Below are 22948 nucleotides of genomic sequence, written 5' to 3' on the forward strand. Positions count from 1 at the left end.
AAAATGAAACATAGCATTTCCCACTGCAGCTCTGTGGAGGGATTTTCACAGAAAGGCTGCACATGAAAGCCATTCCTGAAGGCAGGTTCTGAGTCTCCTCTTCTCAGTCTGTCTCTGCCTTTGCAGAGGATGGGAGAGAATAGGGAGAGCTGCCACGCTGACGCCTTGCAGCTCAGCTTTAGTATATACTATGTCCTTAGCCTGCAGTGTTAATGTAGTCTTAAAGCTGGGTGATGCTCAAATGTTTAGCAACTGGTATGGCTCAGATACCAACCAATTAGGGTGGATACCAGTCAGGAGCAACTGCTCTGGCTGAAATGGTGCATACACGTTAAATGTCATTCCTATCTAGGCACTGGACTGCTGTGTTCCTCAACTCTGGGGTGTGTGACACTTCTCCAGAGTTGTGTAAAGTGGGTGCTCTGTCCTGAAGTACTGAGTTTTCACCCAGTTATCCCCTCATTACAGAATAACGCTTTAGGAAATTATTGAGGTTATTTGTGACAGTGGTTTATATTCTGGTTCACTCCCTTTGATGGAGCATGGAGGTGAGTAAGGTCATTGCCTTAGGCCCAGTTCTTTCTAGTCTCATAGACTTCATGAGGCTGGGAAAAATCAGGCCCTACAGCTGGCTGAGGCACTCTCCCGAGCCTGAGATCTTCTAGGCTCGTACCATTGACATGTGGAGACGAGGGAGTGTAAGTGAGCCAAGCCCATCATCAGGGGGAGAATCACTCAAAGCAACTCCTCCTACACTCCTCCTGACCTAATGATGAATTTCTAATACTGTGTTGGTTGAGTGATTTTCAAAGCTACCCCTCCTACGTTCCTCCTAACCCTAATGAATTAATAATACTGTGTTGGATGCAAACAGCTTTTTATCTTTCTGAGCTGCTGGCTCCAGCCTCATTTCTCTTATTGGATGATGACTAGTAGATCCTTGACATTCACAGATATATCATTAGCCAAGCCAAACATTCATGAAATATATTGACAAGTTTGCTCAGACATGGTCTGGAAGCACATACTTTGAGCCTGGGAAGAAGGAATGGGCCCCCTAACTAATGAGAGACCCAAGGCAGTCCCTCAGCATCCACATCTCAAGTAGCTTGTTGTGGTCAGTGCTGCTGCACAGTCAACAATTCTTGTAAAGGGAAAAAATCTGTTTCTTCATGAGAGAGCACTCTGAAAAGAACACCAGCTGCTATCGAAGAAAAGAGGAAATGAAGCATGCCTAAGAAAGTAATTTTCTTAGCCAGAAAACTGGAGTTTGGGATGAGTTTATCAGCGGAATGTTGCATTGGCTATGGCTCAGCTCCACAAAGTGAATGAGTCCACCATATAATCTACAGGGGAGCCAAATTGCATGCTTGGAATAGTGTCCAGCCTGTACAAAAATTGCTTGTTAAGTTAGAGATAAAGATGTAGTGAAGTTCAAAATGTGGTTAATGTGTGGCATAAGGATAAACGTAAGAAACACATAAGTAAGGATGGAAATAACATACTTTGGGTAAAATTTAGCACACATGGGCATTTGCAAAGATATTCCTCTCTTAGATGTCAAGTTCTGCTGTGTCTAGGGAGGGCCACCAGGACAATGGTGGGCCAGGTGTGATTTTGAAGAAGGTTTTTGTCTGCATCTCCAAAATGGCTCCCTGCCAGGGCCATTCACCCTCCCACCCAATTTGAAATCCCAATTATTTGCCTTACTTCTAGCTTACAGAATGGCAAGTTACGGGAGGAGTAATTCGAAAATTAATGTGCAAATATTAATTGTTATTGCTATTATTTTCCAAAAGGCTACAGTTAAAATACACACTTTATCTCAACTGTGGGGCTTTTGGTTGAGCAGGCTTCCTAACTGTCGCCTCAGAAGTCAGAAGTTAGAGGAGGGGAAGTTTAGTGTCAGGGCAGGGCTCAGCCCTGGGGCCATCTTTCTCAGCTTAATGAGGCCTCTGCGGCACAGAGAAGGGATCCCGGAGGAGCCTCAAAAACAGGTGGTTGCATTTTGTAAAAGGAGAGAGTTCCTGAACCCTTCACGTAATTCGAAATTCACATAATTCAAGACAAATTTTCCAGCAGAAATGAAAGCAATGACGAGTGTATTCTTAGAGTGCACAAACCTACAGATATTGTTGTGCTGCTTTTCGTTTTCTTATCATTTTCTCCAGTGTTTTGCAGGGAGCTCTTTCTTAAGTAACCGCCCTCACATCAGGACAAATATTTTAATTCTCTAACCTCTAACTTTTATTCCAAGTTTTTTGAGTTTCATGCATGTTCTTTAGCGTTAATGCTAGCATTTCTATTAAAAGTTGCTTAGATGATGTTATAGTGTATAAAATGCTTTTAGACTGCAATAATAATGAATGTTAAAACATCAGCATATTAGTCATCAAAATCTGACAAATAAGTTCCAAGTGCCCAAACAACAGTGTGGTTATGTAAAACTGAAAAACATAGCAGGGATTTCTTTTTACCTTCTAAAGAGGAAGTGTCATTTGGCAAAAGAATAAACAGGATATAATTCACTTGCTTCAACGGTTTTAAAATCATACGACTTTTGATGAACTTTTAAAAATTAAGGGAATTAACCCTATTTCAATTTTTGAAAATAAGATGGAACTATTAATGTTTTAATTATCAAATCATTTTAAACTTGCGTGATTCATATTTGCTTAATATGTACCATACTCACTAAGAGCACAATTCTGTTTTGGATCTTTAGAAAGAAGTCCTGAAAAGGAGAGCAAGGATCCAAGGTGCCCTTTTACATAGAATTAACAATTTCTTTGGGAGCAGATGGTGGTGTGGACCATTCCAAGGATTGTTTTAATAATTATAGAGTTATACATGTTATTCTCAAAGGTTGAAATAACACATTTTCTGGGGTAGTCATTGTTCATAACTTAGTGAACAGCTTTCTGAGGTTTTCTCAGCACGTGTATGCATGTAAACATTTTATTACGTAGCTTTGTCTCAAAAGGCAAGACTTTGGCTCTAAAGCAGCCAGGGTTTGAAGCAAGCAGGTTGCCACTTTCCAAAAGCACTGTTCCTTTTCCTAATTACTGCTGAATTGTTTTTATTTAGATACGCATCTGGGCTCGGAAAGATGCCATTACAAATGGAAATGCAGACTTTGCTTTGAATATCACAGGTCCCATCTTCTCTTTTCTGGAGGATTTATTTAATATTAGTTACTCTCTTCCAAAAACAGGTAAGGCATCTTCCCTTCCAATGCAATTGGTTTCCTGTTATGGGTTCCTGGTTGAGATAACAGGATATACAAATCATCCTTTAGAGACCCATTGTGACCAGGGAGCTGCTATTTGGAGTTAGCCTTCTGGCCTCTTGTCATTTGGAAGGTCTTATACCTTCCAAAACACGTAGAGGTCTCTCTGGTCTTCCCCTGCACAGTGCTGTGTGCTCAGTGGGTGTTCAGTAGCTCTCTAGATCTCACCTGGGTACTCAAGGGCAGCCTTACCTCCTCCAGACGCTGCTTTCTTTCCTGTGTTCTGGCCTTTTCTCTCATGATGCAAGTGTGCCGTGCTATGTTCTGGATATTTTTAGCTAGTGGGCTTACTAAGTTACGCCATTTCCCTATAGTAAGGTTTTTTTGTTTGTTTTTTGTTTAGCTGTAAGTCATTGGATTAGGATTTAGTGGTCCCATCTGTGAATTATCATTGTATAAAACTGGAATCATGTGTGACTATAATACGACCCTTAAGGAAATATGTAAATGTGTTATCTGTCATAGATCTGTGTGGTATGTCCTGAAGATTGTATGAGCCACTCAGCTCAGAAAGTTGTTCAGTGTTTTTTTCTCTCTAAATTGAGTGTGTCATGTAAATGTGTTTTCTTTTTCTGACACGTTAGTGGAAGTCTTGGAAAAAATATGCTCTGCCACATATCGCATGCAGGTATTGATATTCAGTGCTGTACCACACAGATATGTGTAATCAATTATATTTCAATACATTTTTTAAAAATTCTCTGCCTATATCAGCAGATGGTGGAAGAGTTGGGGAGTAAATATTTGGGAGCTTGGTCCTCCTGAACTCCAGGAAGCCAGGGGCTCTGCATTCTGGCTAAAGAAGAATGGGGTACGAAGGGTTGAGAACCAGCCTCGACCCATTCAGGGATCCTGGAGGTGACACCTGTCATTTAGGGGGTTGGAGGCAGCAGAAGACCAAGCTCCTGGAACTTCCGTGGCTGGAGGCTCCTAAGACGACCCTTGTCAAGGCAAGAAAAGTTGTATTTGTGTTTATTTAGATGAGAAATCCAGAGCTATCATTTATCCCCTGTTCCCTCAAAGCACCTCCTCTATCCAATTACTCACCTTATTCTTTCCTACATCCATCCACTCACATCTTCACGTGCCCCTAGCTCTCCCTAGTTTACATCACCAACATCTCTACCAGAACAGTCCTCATGTGGTTTCACCACCTTCCCGCTGGCCCCCTCCAACCCATCCTCCATATGAAACCAGAAGGATCTTTTCAGAGCAAAATCTGATCATGTTACTGTTCTCTTTAAAACCTCTCTGTCGTTTCCCATTGCCCTGAGGATAAAATCCAAACTCTGTGCCATGTCTTTCTAATGGTGCACTTCTTACTAGGCTCTTTGGGGCTTTTGATAGTTCCTCAGAGTGGGAGGGATGCTCTAGCACTGTCTGTGCACCCTCCAGTGCTGTCATCTTCCTCTCCTCTCCTCCAGGCTCCTGCACATGCATTTTGCACATCCTGGAATGTCTTCTGTCCAGCTGGTTAATTCAATTCGTACATTTCTTGATTCAGTGCCCCCTCATCCAGGAAGCCTTCCATAAATCCTTTTCTCATGCTGCCACAGCATCCAGTACACTCTTCCATCCAACCCCTTAATCTACCAAATCATAATTGTTACCCTTATTGGATCAAGAGCAACTTGGCATCAGTATTTGGATTGTGTTTTTCTTTGTACCTCTAAATGCTATGGCAATGCTTCTCTCATGGTAAACAGTAAGTTATGGGAGGATGAGAATACATACATATGTACAATTAGTTCAGTAATTACACTTAAATTCTGACTAGATTATCAACTCTTGGGTGTTTGGGTTATATTTGGCACTTTAAAAAAATATCCTTCATAGCATCTCAACCAACGTTATCCTATGAGCACCCATAGGTGGTGCTTAATCAAAACTTCCTTTTGATAGGTGGAAATTTCTCTATTACTGGATCTTTAGGAGAAAGATAAATTAATGTTTCTTAATTGATTTAGCTCTTGGTGGAGTCCCTTATAAAACAAAACAAAACAACAGATATCTTCGCTGCCAGCATTTGCCCCATATGTCATACTCTTCCTCTCAGTGAGTCAGGTGAAAAGCCATTTGGTTTATTTCTACCATGTTGTTCTTTTAGCTTATCTTGTAGCTTGCTCGATGAATTCTAAGCCTAAGAATCAAAGGTAATATAAACTGTGTTCATGTATTTGTTATATAGAATAGCATTTTTTTTTTTTTCTGGTGTTGCTATCATTTTTACTCACTCTGTTTAAAGGTCAAAAGTGGACTGAAATATCAAAATGTTATAGATACTCACAGAGTTAGGTGTTTGAGGTATTATAAGTTTTGAAAGAAAAAAGTGGCATGATGCCTTTAGGAATAAATATGGGCATTTAAGATTTGCAAATTTTTAAATGGCAACTTCCCTTTTAATGTTTTGGTTATGCTCTTAACTAGGAATAATAGTGGATTAACTATTTGTATTATGCATCACAGCTTGGTATGTATTTTTGAAGCAATAAAATTCAGGTACAAGCTGGCCAGTTAGCCAATTGGTTAGAGTGTAGTGTTGATAATAGCAAGGTTAAGGGTTCAGATCCCCTGTACTGGTCAGCTACAAAAAAAAAAAAAAAAAAAGTACAAGATAAATCATAAGCAGTAAAATAATTACTGTAATTAATGATAATTTACTGAGGAAATAGTGAGTACCAATTACTTTTCTGGATGCTGTGTGAATGTAGAAAAAGTAGGTGGCTGGGGCTCTGTTCAAGTAGCTGAGTTGAGGAGGTTGTTTCTATATGTTAGAAACATAAGCAATGAGTTAAATTAGCAAGAGATAAAGTACTGGCTGAGCAAAAGTCTTAAATATAACCCAACAGAAAAAACAATTAGAATATCTAAAAAGAAGTTTTATAGAAAAGGGAACACACATGGTTTGTAAACTTATACTTAACCTCGTTAGTAATCTGAGAAATAAATATTCAAGGTCACAGCAAGGCACCAGTTTATACTCATTCAGTGGTCAGAAAGTAAACATTGTAACAAATGTCAAGTGTTGGAGAGAATGTGACATTTTACAACTATTTTGAAATTTATTTGTTTATTATATTGCAGTGTTGACCATTAGAATACCTTAAAACCCACAATACCATTCCTAAGTATATCCTTAAAAAGAATTTGAGCATATATGTACCAGAAGATGTGAGCATTGATAAGAATGTTCATAGCTACACTTTTTATATTAGCCCCAAACTGAAAACAACCAAAATGGTCATTGATAGGAGAATGGATAAATAAACTGTGTACATTCACACAAAGGAAAACTATTGGGCTATGAAGATGAAACACTTTTTCTAAAGTTTAAAAACATAAAAACTAAACAATATGATATACTCATATGTATATTATTTCTATAAAGTAAGGGAATGGTAAATACAAAACCCAAAATATTTATTATCTGGTCCTTTACAGAAAAAGTTTGCTAACCCCTGTTCTAAAGGGTTAAGTGGTGGATTCATGAATATTCCTATTATTATTTTAAAATACTGTATTAATCATTAAAATAAAGTTAAACAGTGTCAGGTGTGAACCAATGATGATAGCGTATCAAGAAACAAGGATTTTGATTAATCTAATTCTATGCATCTAAAGTTAAAATGTTTTTTTTTTAAATGGTCATGAGGGTTAGAAAGAAATGTTTTCTTATAGCTGGTGAGATTGGACCACGAGTATTCATAGCATTCATAGATTGAGCAGATTTCCTGGGACAGTAAACAGCTTGCAGAGAAAAAACTCCTGTGGTTATAGAACACCAAAGGAATTGGCTTGAGTGGAGCAGAGCAGTCTTTTGTGAGGAAAGTGGGTGGGTTGGTGGGTGAGATGGGAGCAGGTAGGGAAAGAGAAAAGTTAGGAGGGGCAACCAAGGCTAATGCAACTTAGTATGTTCAAAGGTAATAGAGCAGTAACTGGGGGAGGCTATGGAATGACAGCGATACGCTTACTTTACAACACACTGTCACCCTCAGCCATGTGTAAAGTCAACTGAAATATTTAACTTAGCACGCCATAGAACATTCATTAGGCAAAGGTAGCATGGGTTATAGGAATGATACTTCTTCCATTAGAAAAAGAAAATAAAAACTCTTATTCCTCTAGTTATAAAAGTAATGTGATCACACTAGAAAATTTGGAAAAACAGAGAAAAGCACACAAAAAGAGAAGAGAAATCTCCTGTAATTCTGTCACACAGATATGACCACAGCTGACATTTTGGTATATATGAGTATTTTCCCAAAGTCTTTCAGTCTCGATCTCTGTCTTTCTCTGTATTTGCTTCATTTTTAACAAAAATGGCACCATAGAGTTGACACTGCTCTTTGAATGGTAATTTTTTTTTTAAGTTTACAGTATTTAGCAACAGGATCAAGATAACTAAATATTCTTTTGTATTGTCATTTTTAAGACATAGAATGCCTGCATATCAATTTAACCAAATAATTTATTCGATCCTCTGTCGTTGAACATTTGGATTGATTCCACCTTTTTTGGTTACTTTAAAAACACTGAAACCCTTATAAAGAAATATTTATAAATATCTATACTATTTGCCTTAGTATAAATTCCTAATATAGAATGGTTTAGTCAAAGGGTATGAACATTTTTAAAGATTATGAAATGTTTTTCCATATTGCTTCAGAATTATTGTACCAGTTGACTCCTTCGCCAACAGGCTACGTGCCAGTCTTCCTGTGCCTATGCTGATACTAATCACTCATCTTACATATTTGAAACATTAACTTATATCATTTAAATTTTTTTATAACTAATGAAATCGATCATTTAAAATAAGAGTTTTGGCTGTTTGAATTATTTGTTTGGTGAATTGTTTACATTTTTTTCTTTTTGATTTGTCAGAGTTCTTTAAATATTTAAAAAACTGTCTAATTGCTTGTGGTATATGCTGCAAATATTTTTCCTAGATTGTGATTTGTCTTTCACATTTGTATATACTGTCTTTTGGTGAATTAAAGTATTTAATTTTAAATAGACTTCTTTTTTTTTCTGAGCAGTTTTAAGTTTACAGGAAAATTGTGCAGAAAGTACAGAGTTCCTGTATACCCTACCTTCTCTCCCATGCGCCTCCCTGCTTTCTCCTATTGTTAACATCTTGCATTACTGTGGTAAATTTGTTACAACTGATGAACCAATATTGATACGTTATTATTAACTAGCATCCTTAGTTTACCTTAGGGTTCATTCTTTGTGTTGTACAGTTCTATGGGTTTTGACAAATACAAAATGACATTTATCTGCCATTACAATCTATCACACAGAATAGTTTCACTGCCATAAAAATCCCCTGTGCTCCCCCTGTTCATCTTTTCTGCTTCCTCTGAATCCCAGACAACCACTGATCTTTTTATTGTCTCTATAGTTTTGCCTTTTCCGGAACGTAATATAATTGGAATTGACAGTATGTAGCTTTTTCAGACTGGCTTCTTGCACTTAGTAATATGCATTGAAGGTTCCTCCCTGTCTTTTTGTAGCTTGATAGCTCATTTCTTTCTGTAGCGGAATAATGCTCTATTGTAGAGACATACCACAGCCTATTTATCCATGTACCTGTTGAAGGGCATCTCGATTGCTTCCCATTTTTAGCAATTATGAATAAAGCTATAAATGTATGTGTGCAGGTTTTTGTGAGGGCATAAGTTTTCACCACACTTGGGTAAGTAGCTAGGAGTGCAATTGTTAGATCTTACGGTAAGCCTATGTTTAGCTTTGTAATAAGCTGCCAGACTGTCTTCCAAAGTGACTGTACCATTTCGCATTCCCACCAGCAGTGAATGTTAGTTCCTCTTGGTGTCACATCCTTGCTAGCATTTGATACTGCCAGTGTTTTGGATTTTAGCTGTTCTCATAGGTATCTAATGGTATCTCATTGTTGTTTTAATTTACCGTTCTCTAACAACAAATCATGTTGAGCAACTTTTCATATGTATATTTGGCATTTGTGTATCTCTGTTAGTGAGATAGTTGTTCAGACCTTTTGCCCATTTTATAATCAGGTTGTTTGTTTTCTTATTGTTGAATTTTAAGAGTTCTTTGTATATTTTGGATACAAGTCCTTCATTGAAAGTACTTGATTTTTATATAAAACAATTAAAACAATTTATTTTCTGGCTTCTGTCTTTGGTATTAGTCCTTAAAAAATCTGCTCTCTCCTCAGGTTATAAATATTCACTTGTAATTTTCAGTAATATTGTGATTTCATTTTGATATATTTATATCTAGAAATCTAAAATTTGGGGGAGAGGTGATTTCATTTTTTTCTCCATTTAAAACCACTTAGATATAATTGCCTTGCCTGATTTTGACAACCATGCAATGGAAAATTGGGGACTATTGATGTTTGATGAATCATTATTATTGCTGCAACCAAATGATCAACTGACAGAAAAAAAGACTGTGATTTCTTGCATTGTCTCCCATGAGATTGGACACCAGGCATGTGGTAAAATGTTTGTTCTTATTTTACATGAAGGTATTCTTCAGCTGCTCTACCCAAAATAGCAAAAACCAAAAAACCCCTGCCATATACCAAATTAAAAAAACAAAACTAAAAACATTCCTCAAAAAGTGTGACAGTGAGTACAAACAAGGAAGGATTTGTGTAATCAGATTCTGGGTGGATTTGAGCTATTGGTGATGGATCACAGTGATGAGACCTTGCAGTCCAGTCGTGGGTTGCGTGTTTATATCCAAAGATGAACTTTGGTCCACAAAATTCTCCTCAGGAAAAGGAAGCCACACAGAGCTATGAGTATTTATTTTTCATTCCACCTTAAAATAAGGGATATTCAAAAGGGTCACTGAAAGATATCCACATTTCATTAGTGAATTGTTATAAACATGTTTGTATATATATATATATCTTCTATATAGACATCTGTTGTTATCAACATCTATATATAGAGAGAAGAGGTTAAATGGCTGCAGGCGATATATTAATGAGGTGAGCAATAACTAATCCTTGAGCTGCATCCCCAAAGGCAGTATAAACAATGATTCTTTTAATTAGATCTATATTCTTTCACACTGCGATTTTAGAAGTTTAGTATTTGATTTGATGGAGATTCTCACATCTGCATTTTGGTCTCTACTCCATTAACACAAGGTTTGAAAAAGAGCAGTTTACTAGGATTGAATAACACCCCAGTGCACAGTCAACACACACTTTCACAAGTTTTGGTCAGTCACCCCAAGTGTCATTTTTTTTTTTTGTCCTTTTTTTTTTCGCGACCGGCACTCAGCCAGTGAGTGCACCGGCCATTCCTATGTAGGATCCAAACCCGTGGCGGGAGCGTCGCCGCGCTCCCAGCGCCGCACTCTCCAGAGTGCGCCACGGGCTCAGCCCCCAAGTGTCATTTTTTATAATAGCTATATTAGTTAATTTGTGTTGCTATAACAGAATACACGGAACTGGGTGATTTATAAAGAAAACAAAATTTATTGCTTACAGTTTCTGAGGCTGGAAAGTCCAAAGTCCATCTGGTGGTGGTGACAGTGACCTGGGGATCTCACATTGCAAGATGGTGGAAGCAGAGAAAGCAGAGAGAGAGAGAAAGACAGACTCTCCTTTTAAAGCCCTCAGAACTGCTCCCCTGACCACCATTTTTAATCTATTCACTACTGCATGGTCCTACAACCCAAACGCTTCTTCAAGGCCCCACCTTACAATTACCATAATAGGATTTCCTATGCTCTTAACAGTCACAGTGAGGGCTAAGTTCCTAATACATAAAACTTGGGGGACACAACTCAAGCTTCAGGGGGTTTGGAGGGGACATAATTCAATCCACTACAACAGCCTAAGTGACATGTGGTTTTGGAATACTAAATATTTGGAATACTAAGTAGTTAGGCTGCCAACTATTAATACATCACAGCTATTATAAGAATGTGGTTAAATACCAGGGCATAGGTTTGTTGGTTTTGGAAATCATCATGTTTTTCTGTTTTTCTTTCCTAATTCTGTTCTTCATTCATTTGATACTTTTGTTCCTGTTTAGCTCAGATAGAAAATAAGACCACCATGTTGCAGAACATATGATTGCTTGAGTGATTTGTACACAGAACAGAGCAAATCATGTTCTTAAAACATAACAGCTGCTTACAGAAAAGTCCTGTTGTAGCCTGGTTAGAGTATAAGGTGCTAGAGTTAGTAGGTGGTAAGTCAGCACTCAGGAATTTTGCTTTAACTAAGAACAACTTTTGAGGAGAGTGGACAGTTTAAGAAATGCTACTCTAGCTGACCTTATGTTTGAATATCACAATCTTAAAACAAAAATTGCTTTCAATCATTGGACATGAAATAATTATTTCAGAGAAATGAATAACTGATATCTCCTCACGTAAAAATAAGAACATGCTTTTTGGAGTCCTATTCTCGCGTATTATTATCGATGGTATAAAAAGTTTAATTATGTATTTTGATCTTATGTTTATTTAACATGCAATTTCAATAAATATAATCTAAACTAAATTTAAGGAAACTCTTTTTTCTTTCATTTCCAAAAGTGGTTTGGAAACTTGGTTACCATGAATTGGTGGAACGATATCTGGCTCAATGAAGGTTTTGCCTCTTATTTTGAGTTTGAAATAATTAACTACATCAATCCTAAGCTCCCAAAAGTAAGTATGTTTGTTAAATTTATTTAACACTTTTTCTCCTGATTATAAAAGTAATGCATATGCATTATTGAAAATGTATAAAATACAGAAAAATACAAAGAATACTAAATTGTCTGTAATCCCAGAGATGATCCATGATCTGAGATGATACATGCTATCTTTTTGTTTCTTATTCCAGGCTTTTTATATATTAAAAATGTTTTTGAAAGTGGGAATTATATAGAAATTTGCAATGCTTTTTCTACTTCATATTATATCATGAGTCCTTTCATATGTATAAACTTTACAAATAATAAGTCTTAGTTTTCTTCAAAAGTCCTTTCCATGTACTCAATACTTACAAAATTGTTTGCATCTATACATGGTTAGTACTATCTATAACTGTTTTTTAAAGTGTTTGGTTGGATCACAAATTAACCCTGTGTGTAGAGTCAGTAAGGAAAGAAGTTTTATTCCCATAAAACAAAGTCACCCTCTATTTTCTTAATTATATAGAATATATCATTAAACATCAATTTCAGTTACCTCTTACTGCAACTAAAATGGCTATTATTGATATCTGGCAAAACGTGATGAAAACGTATTACTGGTATTTTTGAATCTAAGATTATAACATTAGTTTCTTTTGGCTATTAGTTATTATTAGTTTCTTTTTATTATTGGTTTCTTTCTTAATCACTTCTGAGTTTACATTTCTCAGTCACTTGTGGAGCTGAGTGATTACAACTCTTGCCAGAAGAGTATCAGGTCCTGGTGCTTGAGGAAGTTGCCCCGAGCTTTGTTTTTAAAGAGCTTAAGGCCTTGTGTCAATGATCTCTGGTGATCAAATTTCCTTTTAATCTAGTAATTTGATTGAAATTTAGTCGCGACATCACAAAACCATATGCAGAAACAGATATCCATTTTTTTTCTATTTTTTGATCTAACTTCAGTGGAAAGTCATCAAAGCATGATATGAATGAGTCATAGCAAAGGGTTTGGAATGTTAAGGACCAAGGGTTTCTTGGCCCCAGAACCACCAACTCTAACATTGCCACTCTTCTGCCTGGACTAAGGAAGCAGCAGCCTTGGTGAAGAGAAAAGGCCCCTACCATTAACTCAGCACATGTGATGTGCTTGGAGATCATAATATGCATTATCTCTTTTCAATCCTTAGAACAACTCTGAAGAAATAATAATAAAAATTAATCACAGAAGTAGTTAACCTTTATTAATCATGTTCTATTTGCTAGGCATTCTGTTAAGAACTTTATATAAATTAATTTTATCCTCATCATAATCCAGTGAGAACGGTACTGTTTTCTCCATTTTCAGATGGCAAAACTAATTTCAAAGAGCTGAAGTTGACTGACTTTTACGAGTCACACAACTCTTAAGAGGCTGAGATAAGATTTAAATCCAGATAGCTGGACACCAAAGCCTGTGCTTGTTACCACTGTGATATTCTTTACAAATTTATTACAATAAATATTGTTATATGTCTTAGGATAAGAATAGATTTAATAGAAATAGCTCTTCTCTGGGATATCACAGCTTGCAGGAAGAAGTAATGGTGAATATACAGACTCATTTTACCCAATCACTATATGCAGTGGCTAGATATACATATATATATATTTTTTAAAAAGCTGACATCACTTTTTCCCCCCCTGACAGGCAACATCACCACTCATATTTATTGGTACAAGGTCAAATATTTCTTTTTTTTAAGTTGAAATGTAATTGATTATACATATTTGTGGGGTACATTGTTGAATATCATACCTCTGTACAATGTGTGATGGTGAAATCAAGATAATTAGGATATTTATCATTACAAAACATAATCATTCTTTGTGTCCATTAGCCAATTTATTGCTGAACCACCTCCCCCTCCCCCTTTCCCAACTCTAGTAACCACATTTCTGTTCTTTTTTTCTGAAAGTTCATCATATTATTCATGATTGTTGTTTCCTTCCTTCCTTCTTATCTATCTATCTATCTATCTTTCTATCTATCTATCTATCTATCTATCTATCTATCTATCTATCTATCTATCTATCTATCTATCTATCTATCTATCTATCTATCTATCTATCTATCTATCTATTAGCTCCCACTATGAGTGAGAACATGTGGTATTTCTCTGTCTGTGCCTGGCTTATTTCACTTAATGTAATGTTCTCCAAGCTCATCCATGCTGCTGTGAAGGCAGAATTTTATTCTTTTTCATGAATGAGTGGTGTTCCATTGTGTATATATCACATTTTCCTTATACAGTCACCCGTCAATGGACATTTTGTTTCTACATCTTGGCTATGGTAGATAAAGCTGTAATAAACAAGGGAGTGCAGGTATCCCTTCGACATGATGATTTCCATTCCTTTGGGTGTATACCAGTAGCTACATTGCCGGATCATAGGATATTTGTATCGGTAGCTGCTTGAGAAACATCTATACTGTTTTGCATAATGAATGTACTAATTTACAGTCCCACCAACAGTGCAGAAGAATGCCCCTTTCTCTGCATCCTCACCAGTATTTGTTATTCTCTGTCTTTTTGAAAATAGCCAGTCTAACTGGGGTGAGATGATATCTCAATGTGGTTTTCATTTGTATTTCCCTGATGGATTAGTGATGTTGAGCATTTTTCATATACTTGTTGGTCATTTGTATGTCTTCCTTTGGGAAAGGTCTATTCAGCTCCTTTGCCCATTTTTTAAATCAGATTATTTGTTTTTGTTACTGTTAAGTTGTTTGAGTTCCTTGTATATTCTAGATATGAATCCCTCATTGTATATATAGTTTCCAAATATTTTCTACGAATTCTGTAGGTTGTCTTTTCACTCTGTTGGTTGTTTCCTTTGCTGTGCAGAACCTTTTTAGTTTGATATAATCCTATTTGTTTATTTTTTCTTTTGTCACCTGTCTAATTTTGAGGTCTTTATTCATAAAGTCTTGCCCAGTCCTACATCCTGAAGTGTTTCCCCTGTATTTTCCTCTAGTTTTATAGTTTCAGGTCTTATATTCAAGTCTTTAATCCATTTTGAGTTGACTTGGCATATAGCAAGAGGTATGAGTCTGGTTTCATTCTTCTACACATGGATGTCCAGTTTTCCCAGCACCATTTATTGAAGAGGTGCTTTCCCCAATGTATGTTCTTGGGGTTTTTCTTAAAGATCAGTTGGTTATAAGTGTGTGGATTGATTTCTGGGATCTCTATTCTGTTCCATTGGTCTATGTGTCTGCTTTTATGCCAGTTTCATGCTGTTTTGTTTACTATACCTTTGTAGTATAATTTGAAGTCAGGTAGTGTTATGCCTTTGGCTTTACTTTTTCTTGCTCAGGATTGCTTTGCCTATTCATGGTCTTTCAGTGCTCCATATGAATGTTAGGATTGTTTTTTTATTTCTATGAAGAATATCATTGGTATTTTTATAGGGATTGCATTGAATCTGTAGATCACTTTGGGTAGTATGGACATTTTCACAATGTTAATTATTCAAATCCAAGGGCATGGAATGTCTTTCCATTTTTGTGTCCTCTTTAATTTCTTTCAGCAATGTTTTTTAGTTCTCACTGTAGAGATCTTTCAACTTCTTGGTTAAATTTATTCTTAGGTATTTTATTTTTTTTGTGACTATTGTAAACAGGCTTGCTTCCTTCCTTCCTTCCTTCCTTCCTTCCTTCCTTCCTTCCTTCCTTCCTTCCTTCCTTCCTTCCTTCCTTCCTTCCTTCCTTCCTTCCTTCCTCCCTTCCTCCCTTCCTCCCTTCCTCCCTTCCTTCCTTCCTCCCCTTCCTCCCCTTTCTCCCCTTTCTTCCTTCCCTTTCTTCCTTGTTGGTATGGGGATCTGAATCCATGACCTTGGGGTTTAATGCTCTGCCCTAACCAACTGAGCTAACCAGCCAGACCTTGGGCTTGCTTTCTTGATTTCTTTTTCTGATAGCTTTTTGCTGATGTATAAAAATGCTACTGATTTTTGTATATTGATTTTGTATGCTGCTACTTTGCTGAATCTGGTTGTCAGCTCTCAGAGTGTTTTGGTAGAGTTTTTAGATTGTTCTCTCTATATATATCATGTTATCTGCAAACAGGGAAAATTTGACTTTGTCTTTTCCAATCTGGATGCCCTCTATTTCTTTCTTTTGTCTGATTGCTCTGCCGAGTATTTCCATGTTAAATAGGAGTGGTGAGAGTGGGCATCCTTGTCTTGTTCCTGTTTTTAAAAGAAAACCTTTCAGCTTTTCCTTATTCTGGATGATATTGGCAGTGGACTTGTCATATATACCTTTTATTGTGTGGAGATATTTTCCTTCTATATCTAATTTCTTGATAGTCTATCATGAAGGCATTTTGAATTTTGTCAAATGATTTTTCTGCTTCTGTTGAGGTGATCGTATGGTTTTTGTCCTTGATTTTGTTGATGCGGTGTATCACATTTATTGATTTGTGTATGTTGAAACATCCTTGCATCCCTGGAAAGAATCCTACTTGATCATGGTGTATAATCTTTTTGATGTGCTGCTGTATTGTGTTTGCTAATATTTTGTTGAGAATTTTTGCATCTGAGTTCATGAAGGATATTGGCCGATAGTTTTCTTTATTTGTTGTATCTTTGTCTGATTTTGGTATGAGAGTGATACTGGTCTCATAGAATGAGTTTGGGAGAATGGCCTGTGTTTCATTTTTTTGGAATAGTTTGAGAAGTTTTTGTATTAATTCTCCTTTAAAGGTTTTGGTTGAATTCAGCAGTGAAACCACCGAGTCCTGGGCTTTTCTTTGTTGAGAAACTTTTGATTACTGCTTCAATCTCATTGCTTGTTATTCGTCTGTTCAGGTTTTCTATTTCTTCTTGTTGTAGTCTTGGTAGTTTGTATGTTTCTGGAAATTTATCTGTTTCCTCCAGGTTTTCAAATTCGTGGGTTTATAGTTGTTCATAATACTCTCTAATGATTCTCTGTTTTTCTGTGGTATTGGTTGTAATCTCTCATTCATTTCTGATTTTTATTATTTGGGTCTTCTCTCTTCTTTTTTAAGTTAGTCTAGATAATGGTTTGTCTGTTTTGTTTATCTTCTCAAAAAACCAACTTTTTGTTTCATTTATTTATTTTTTGCCTCCATTTTATTTATTTCTGCTCTTATTATTTCTTTCTATCTGCTGATTTTGGGATTGGATTGTTCTTGTATTTATAGTTCTTTGATGATTAACATTGGGTTGTTTATTTGAAGCCTTTCTATTTTTTTGATGTAAGCATTTATTGCAATAAACTTCCCTCTTAGTACTGTTTTTGCAGTATCCCATAGATGTTGGTATCATGTGGCTTTATTTTCATTAGTTTCAAGAAATTTCCTGATTTCCTGTTTAATTTATTCTTGGACCCATAGGTTATTCAGAAGCATGTTCTTTAACTTCCATGTATTTTTATAGTTTCCAGGGTTTCACTTGTTATTGATTTCCAGTTTTAATGCATTGTGGTCTGAAAATAAACTTGAAATGATTTCAATATTTTTTTTCTTTTTTATAATTTATTTTATTTATTGAATCAAAATTGATTATACATATTTTGGGGTTCAACATTTAGATATGTTGATCAAGTCAATATTTCTAGCATATATATTGTTACAAATCATAATTATTCTTTATGCCCCTTGTCCAATCTCTCCCCATCCCCCTCTCCCTTCCCCTCCCCACTCTAATTGCCCTAGATTTCTTCTCTCTTTCTGAAAGAATAATGGTTACTCTGTTGATTTCTTGCCTACAAGATCTGTCCAATGGTGAGAGGTGTAATCAGGTCCCCCAATATTATCATAGAGCAGATGCTTCTTCTGTCACTCTGAAATGGGCTTTGTGGAGAGAGACATCCTCTTCTTTTCTTTATATCTGCTGGTGACTCTTCTTGTGTCAATGTACTATAATGGTTGGGGACCATCTACGTGCTGGTTGTAGTGTCTAGCCGCTTTCACAGCATCCATGGCTATTGTGGTGGCTGTGATGGGCCAGCCACGCAGAGGTGATGTTTTTAGCATGCTCCTTTGCACTGGTGGTATGCCTGGTTGTGGGGTGTGTCTGATCCCTGGATCCATGCCTTGGGTCCCCAGGCAGGCTCCAGGGAACTGGGGCAGTGTGCCTGTTTGTGGGAGGTGGGTCTGGTCCCCATCTTCAAGCCCCAGACCCCAGGCCAGGGCCACAAAGTGCTGGCAGTGTGCTTGATTATGAGAGGGGGGTCAGGCCCCCAGCTCCAAGCCTCAGGTCTCCAGGTGGGCTCCAAGGTGCTGGCGTGGTATGCCTGGTTGTGGGAGGGGGGTCCAGTCCGCTTCTCCATGCCTCAGGTCCCTGGGCGGGCCCTGAGGTGCCGGCATAGTGTGCCTGGTTGTGGGTGGAGGATCTGGTCCCTGGCTCCATACTGGGTGGGGCAGCGAGGCACTGGTGGTTTGCCTGGATGTGGGAGTGAGGTCCAGTCACCATCTCAATGCCTTGGATCTCTGGGTGGGCCCCAAGGTGCTGGTGCGGTGTGCCTGGTTGTGGGAGGGGGGTCCAGTCCCCTTCTCCATGCCTTGGGTCATGGGCAGGCCTGGAGGTGCTGGCATGATGTGCCTGGATATGGGAGTGGAGTCTGGTCCCCAGCTCCAACCCTCTGGTTCCCAGGCAGGCCCCAAGGCACTGGTGGTGTATGTGGGCCGGAACTAGTTTTTTGTTTCTTGCTTACTTCTAAAACGGGGGATCTTCCTGTGGGAAACAGTACTCGAGCTGTGTGGTTGAGCTAAATTGCTGCTTTGCTGCTGTTTCCTTAGGGAAGGCTTTTGGTGCAGCTCCGGGTTTAATGAGTGACCTTATAGGTACTTCCGGCTCTCCAGAGACCCTGTGGTTCTGGGTTGTGTAGATACTCTGATCCGGGCCTGAGTTTTTTCATCAAACTGCATGCCATGCAATTCTGCATTCCTGACCAGTCTCCTCTGAGTGGTCCTGTGCTGATTGGAAGGTGGGTTGACTGTCCTTGCTGTGTCCCAGTGTTCTCCCAGTGGGCCCGTCTCCCCCACTGCCCATGCTCCAAACACTTCCCATGGGCCCTGTGCCAGTCCCTTGCATTGACTCACCAGCCTCTGAATGGCTCCCTTTTTTCAGTTGTTCTGGCTCCTTGCTCCAGCATGGGTCCACAGGAACCCTATTAGTGGTTTTGCTGTCTTGGGGGCCGCCAAGGGCCTCTTCTCCCCTGCTGCCTCTAAGTAACTCCATTTGAAGGGCACAGCTGTGGCTTCTGCTGGCTCCTGTTCCATGTGCTCCACAGTTCCAGCATTAAAGTGGCTGTGGCCCAAAGCACTCAGAGCAGTTTTTTCTTTCTCTTATTGTGGTTTCTCCCACCTCCATGAACTCTGTAGGTCTCTCCTCCTCTTCCCCTGAGCTCCAGCAGCCCCAGCTTGGCTGATATTACATTTTTATAGTTGTAAATTGGGTGATTTGTAGGAGAGAGTGACGCTGGGAACTGTCTATTCTGCCATCTTGACCAGAACTCCAGATTTCAATTTTTAAAAAATTTGTTGAGACTTGATTTGTGACCTAACATGTTGTCTATCCTGGAGAATGTTCCACGTGCAGAGAAGAATGTATATTCTGTAATTGTTGGATGAAATGTTCTGTAGATACCTGCCAAGTCCAATTGGTCTAGAGTGTAGTTTTAATCCTGTGTTTCTCTGTTGATTTGTTGCCTAAATTATCTGTCCAATGTTGACAGAGGGGTGTTGAGGTCCCCAACTATTATTATATCAGGGTCTGTCTCTTTCGTTAGGTATAATAGTGTTTGCTTTATATATCTGGGTGCTCTGATGTTGCATGCATATATACTTATGATTGTTATGTCCTCTTGCTGGTTAGATCTCTTTATCATTATATGATGACCTTCTTTGTCTCTTTTTACAGTTTTTGGTTTAAAGTCTATTTTATCCAATATAAAAATAGCTACTTTTGCTCATTTTTCACTTCCATTTGCATGGCATATAGTTTTCCATCCCTTCACTATCAGTCTGTGTCAGTCTTTACAGGTAAGGCGAGTTTCTTGTAGGCAGCATATAGCTGTGTTCCTGGGGGGTGGGATTAGGACCTTAGGTTTTGAGGGAGTACTGGGGTGCTCAGCAGCCCCTCAACTAGAGTGGGTGACTCAGTAGTATCACTTGGGCTCTGGGCAGAGCCCTATACCCCCACGGGAGGCATTGGGGTACTCTGTGACTTTGCTGTTGAAGTGGGTAACACTGAGTAGGGTCACTGGATTTTTGTATGAGGACGTGTACTCTCATGAGGGACACTGGGATGGTCTGCAGCCCACTATTGAAGTGGGACACTCTGGGAGAGGTGTTAGCAGTTTTAGGTGGGTCCCTTCACCTCCAAGAGGGACACTGGAGTTCTCTATAACTGTGCAGCTGAAGTGGCCACTCTGGGTGAAGCTGCTGCGGCTATAAACAGATGCCTGTGACCCTAAGAGTGTTACTGGGACACTCTGGATCTCCTCAGCTAGGGTGGGCTGCCCCTCATGAGGTTGCTGGGGCTGTGGGCTGGCTGCTGTACCCCAAGGGAGATGCCGGATCTCTCTGAAGCCACCTTTGCTGGGATGGGCAGCAGTCTTGGGCAGGCTCACTGGTGCTGCAGGTATGTGTCTGTGCCTGAGAGAGGTGTACAAGTCTTCCACTGCCTCTTCATGGCTGCATGAATTGCAAGAGTGCCTCACTGAAGGAGGGGTTTCCAGCAATAGCCAGGAGCCCTGATTAGGAGGTTTTCTGGCTCCGTGAAGTGTGTGCACTGGCCCACTCCATCTTGAGTGTGTTACCCTCACTGCACTGGATTGCCTGTTCCCAGGGCATAGGACATCGCGTGGACATGGGTGTAGGCATCCTGCTGCAATGATGTGGCCATAGCGGAGTGAAACTGCTGCTGGGGCCAGAGCGAAATGGTCTTGGGTGTTGGGGCCCATCTCAAATCTGCGACTGCTATGGTAGCTTGTGGCCTGAGGGTGGGGGGTGGTTTCACATGTGTCCCTCCCCAGGTCAATTCAGTCATGTGTGCTGCCAGGAGTTCCCAATAGTAGGCACATGGTTGCAGAGGCCACCTCTGAGAGAGGTGTGTGGGTTCCCCTTCCCTTCCTCATGGCTATAAGTATTGTATGGGCATCTCGCCAATGTGGGTGGGGTCACTGGCTGTGGGAAATGGACATGAATAAGCTGCCTTCTGGGTCTGGATGGTGAGCACACCAACCCCCTCCATCCTGAGCATGGCACCCTTGCTGCATTGGAGCATCCATTCATTCCCAGGGCACAGGGCCAAAACCAAATTGAGGTGTTGGGACCCATCCCTGTCCCAAGCTTGCCACAGCAGTCTGGGACCCAGGGGTTGGGGACGACTCCACATGTGTCCCTCCCAGGCCAATGCAGCCGTGCATACCCACAGTAGTTCCTGACACCAAGCACAGAGCTGCAAGGGCAGTGCAGACTCCCCTGTGGGTTGAACCGCTGGTCCACTCACCTTCTCACAGCCAGAAACTCCTCCTAAATCATCGCCACTCCAGGTTGGGGGGTGGGATGGTGGTGACTAAGAATTTTCTTCCATGGCTCTTGGGAACCACATTAACTTTTGAAATTTTTTTTTAATTGAAATAAAAAAGGATACAAAATGGGAAGGAAAAAATTCTACAGTTTTGTTATTCAAGGAATCTTGACTTATTTGTCATATTGCGATTCACAGACACTTCAATTACTGTGTTTTTCTATCTTTAATATCAGTTTTTGAAAGCATTTTAGGACCACTGAATTTTGTTTTTCTGTGAGACCTCGGAAGTTAAAGTGGCTCAATCTTTTCCTTTATAGAATGAAGTCTTTTTTTCTCACATTTTACATATCCTCAAAGAAGATCACGCCCTGGTGTCTAGAGCTGTGTCCATGAAGATGGAAAATTTCACAGAAACAAGTGAAATAAGAGAACTCTTTGACTTATATACTTATAACAAGGTAAAGGCAATCATATATTTCTTTTTGTTCTGTACTCTTGCAGCAGGTTGAATATAATAGATTCTAAGGGTTGTAGATTACTATGTAAGTTAAAACTTTTGATATAGATAACCTTAATTTTATTCAATAGATGGGTTTCGGGATTAATTCTCATCTAGCAAGTATTAATCAAGCCCTATTAAACACATGGTACCATCTACCATTATAAATAGACTTAAACAACTTGCTACTTTTAATGCAAACCCTCTTATTTGGTGGAAATTTATTCTTGCCCTGTAAATACCTAAATTAAAAAAATTTTATGTACCCTTGAACTCTTTGTATGCAGAACATTTCTTCATCCTTTACCTATTACTTAGTCTATTTTGTTAGCATATTTTGGGATAATTCATATATTCAACTCAAAGTGTAAAATGCAATAGGGAGCACAGCCCAGAATATTGCTTATGAAAATGGAATGTGAAAGTATGTAGATGTTGAATTTTGTTTAAATAATAGACAGCTTCCTGTATCCTAGGGAGCTTCGATGGCCCGGATGCTTGCTAGTTTCTTGAATGAGCATTTATTTATCAGCGCACTAAAGGTGAGTTTACAAGATCGTTGTTACCTGCATGGCAGTAAACATAAATTGTATTGGCGTGTTATTTATTTTAACCCTAACTTTTCTGTTTTTACAGTCATATTTGGAAACATTTTCTTACTCAAATGCTGAACAGGATGATCTATGGAGGCATTTTCAAATGGTAATCTTTCTACTTTTAGACATGTTCTTGCTAAGTTGTTTTGTATGAAAGTGCAACAAGATCGGAAGGCCATGGGTAAATGGCAGTTCTACAGGAAAACGATTTTGCCTTGTTTGTGAAACTCTCTTAGGTCAGAGGTGTGTCTTTAGTCTTTACTGTATTCCCAGTGCTAAGAACAGAGCCTGATCCGTAAGCATGCGTTCAGTGAATGAGTGAATGACCTAAGGAAACATTCATTTACAGAGATATGCAGAGTTCTGAAATTGACACAAAATAACACCC

The 22948-nt window shown here is 38.8% G+C and overlaps 1 protein-coding gene across 1 annotated transcript in view; it reads left to right on the forward strand.

Annotated features, from left to right (window-relative positions):
* LVRN (laeverin) overlaps positions 1 to 22948 on the forward strand; it is a 65805-nt gene that overhangs the window by 19811 nt on the left and 23046 nt on the right. Inside the window, exons 4-9 of the mRNA XM_063087866.1 lie at positions 3088 to 3214; positions 9612 to 9766; positions 11840 to 11953; positions 21783 to 21923; positions 22441 to 22506; positions 22601 to 22666. Coding sequence (XP_062943936.1) covers positions 3088 to 3214; positions 9612 to 9766; positions 11840 to 11953; positions 21783 to 21923; positions 22441 to 22506; positions 22601 to 22666 — 669 coding nt within the window. The remainder of the gene's footprint in view (positions 1 to 3087; positions 3215 to 9611; positions 9767 to 11839; positions 11954 to 21782; positions 21924 to 22440; positions 22507 to 22600; positions 22667 to 22948) is intronic.

Source organism: Cynocephalus volans, chromosome 2 (genome assembly GCF_027409185.1).
Source record: "Cynocephalus volans isolate mCynVol1 chromosome 2, mCynVol1.pri, whole genome shotgun sequence".
In the NCBI taxonomy this organism is placed as follows: domain Eukaryota; kingdom Metazoa; phylum Chordata; class Mammalia; order Dermoptera; family Cynocephalidae; genus Cynocephalus; species Cynocephalus volans.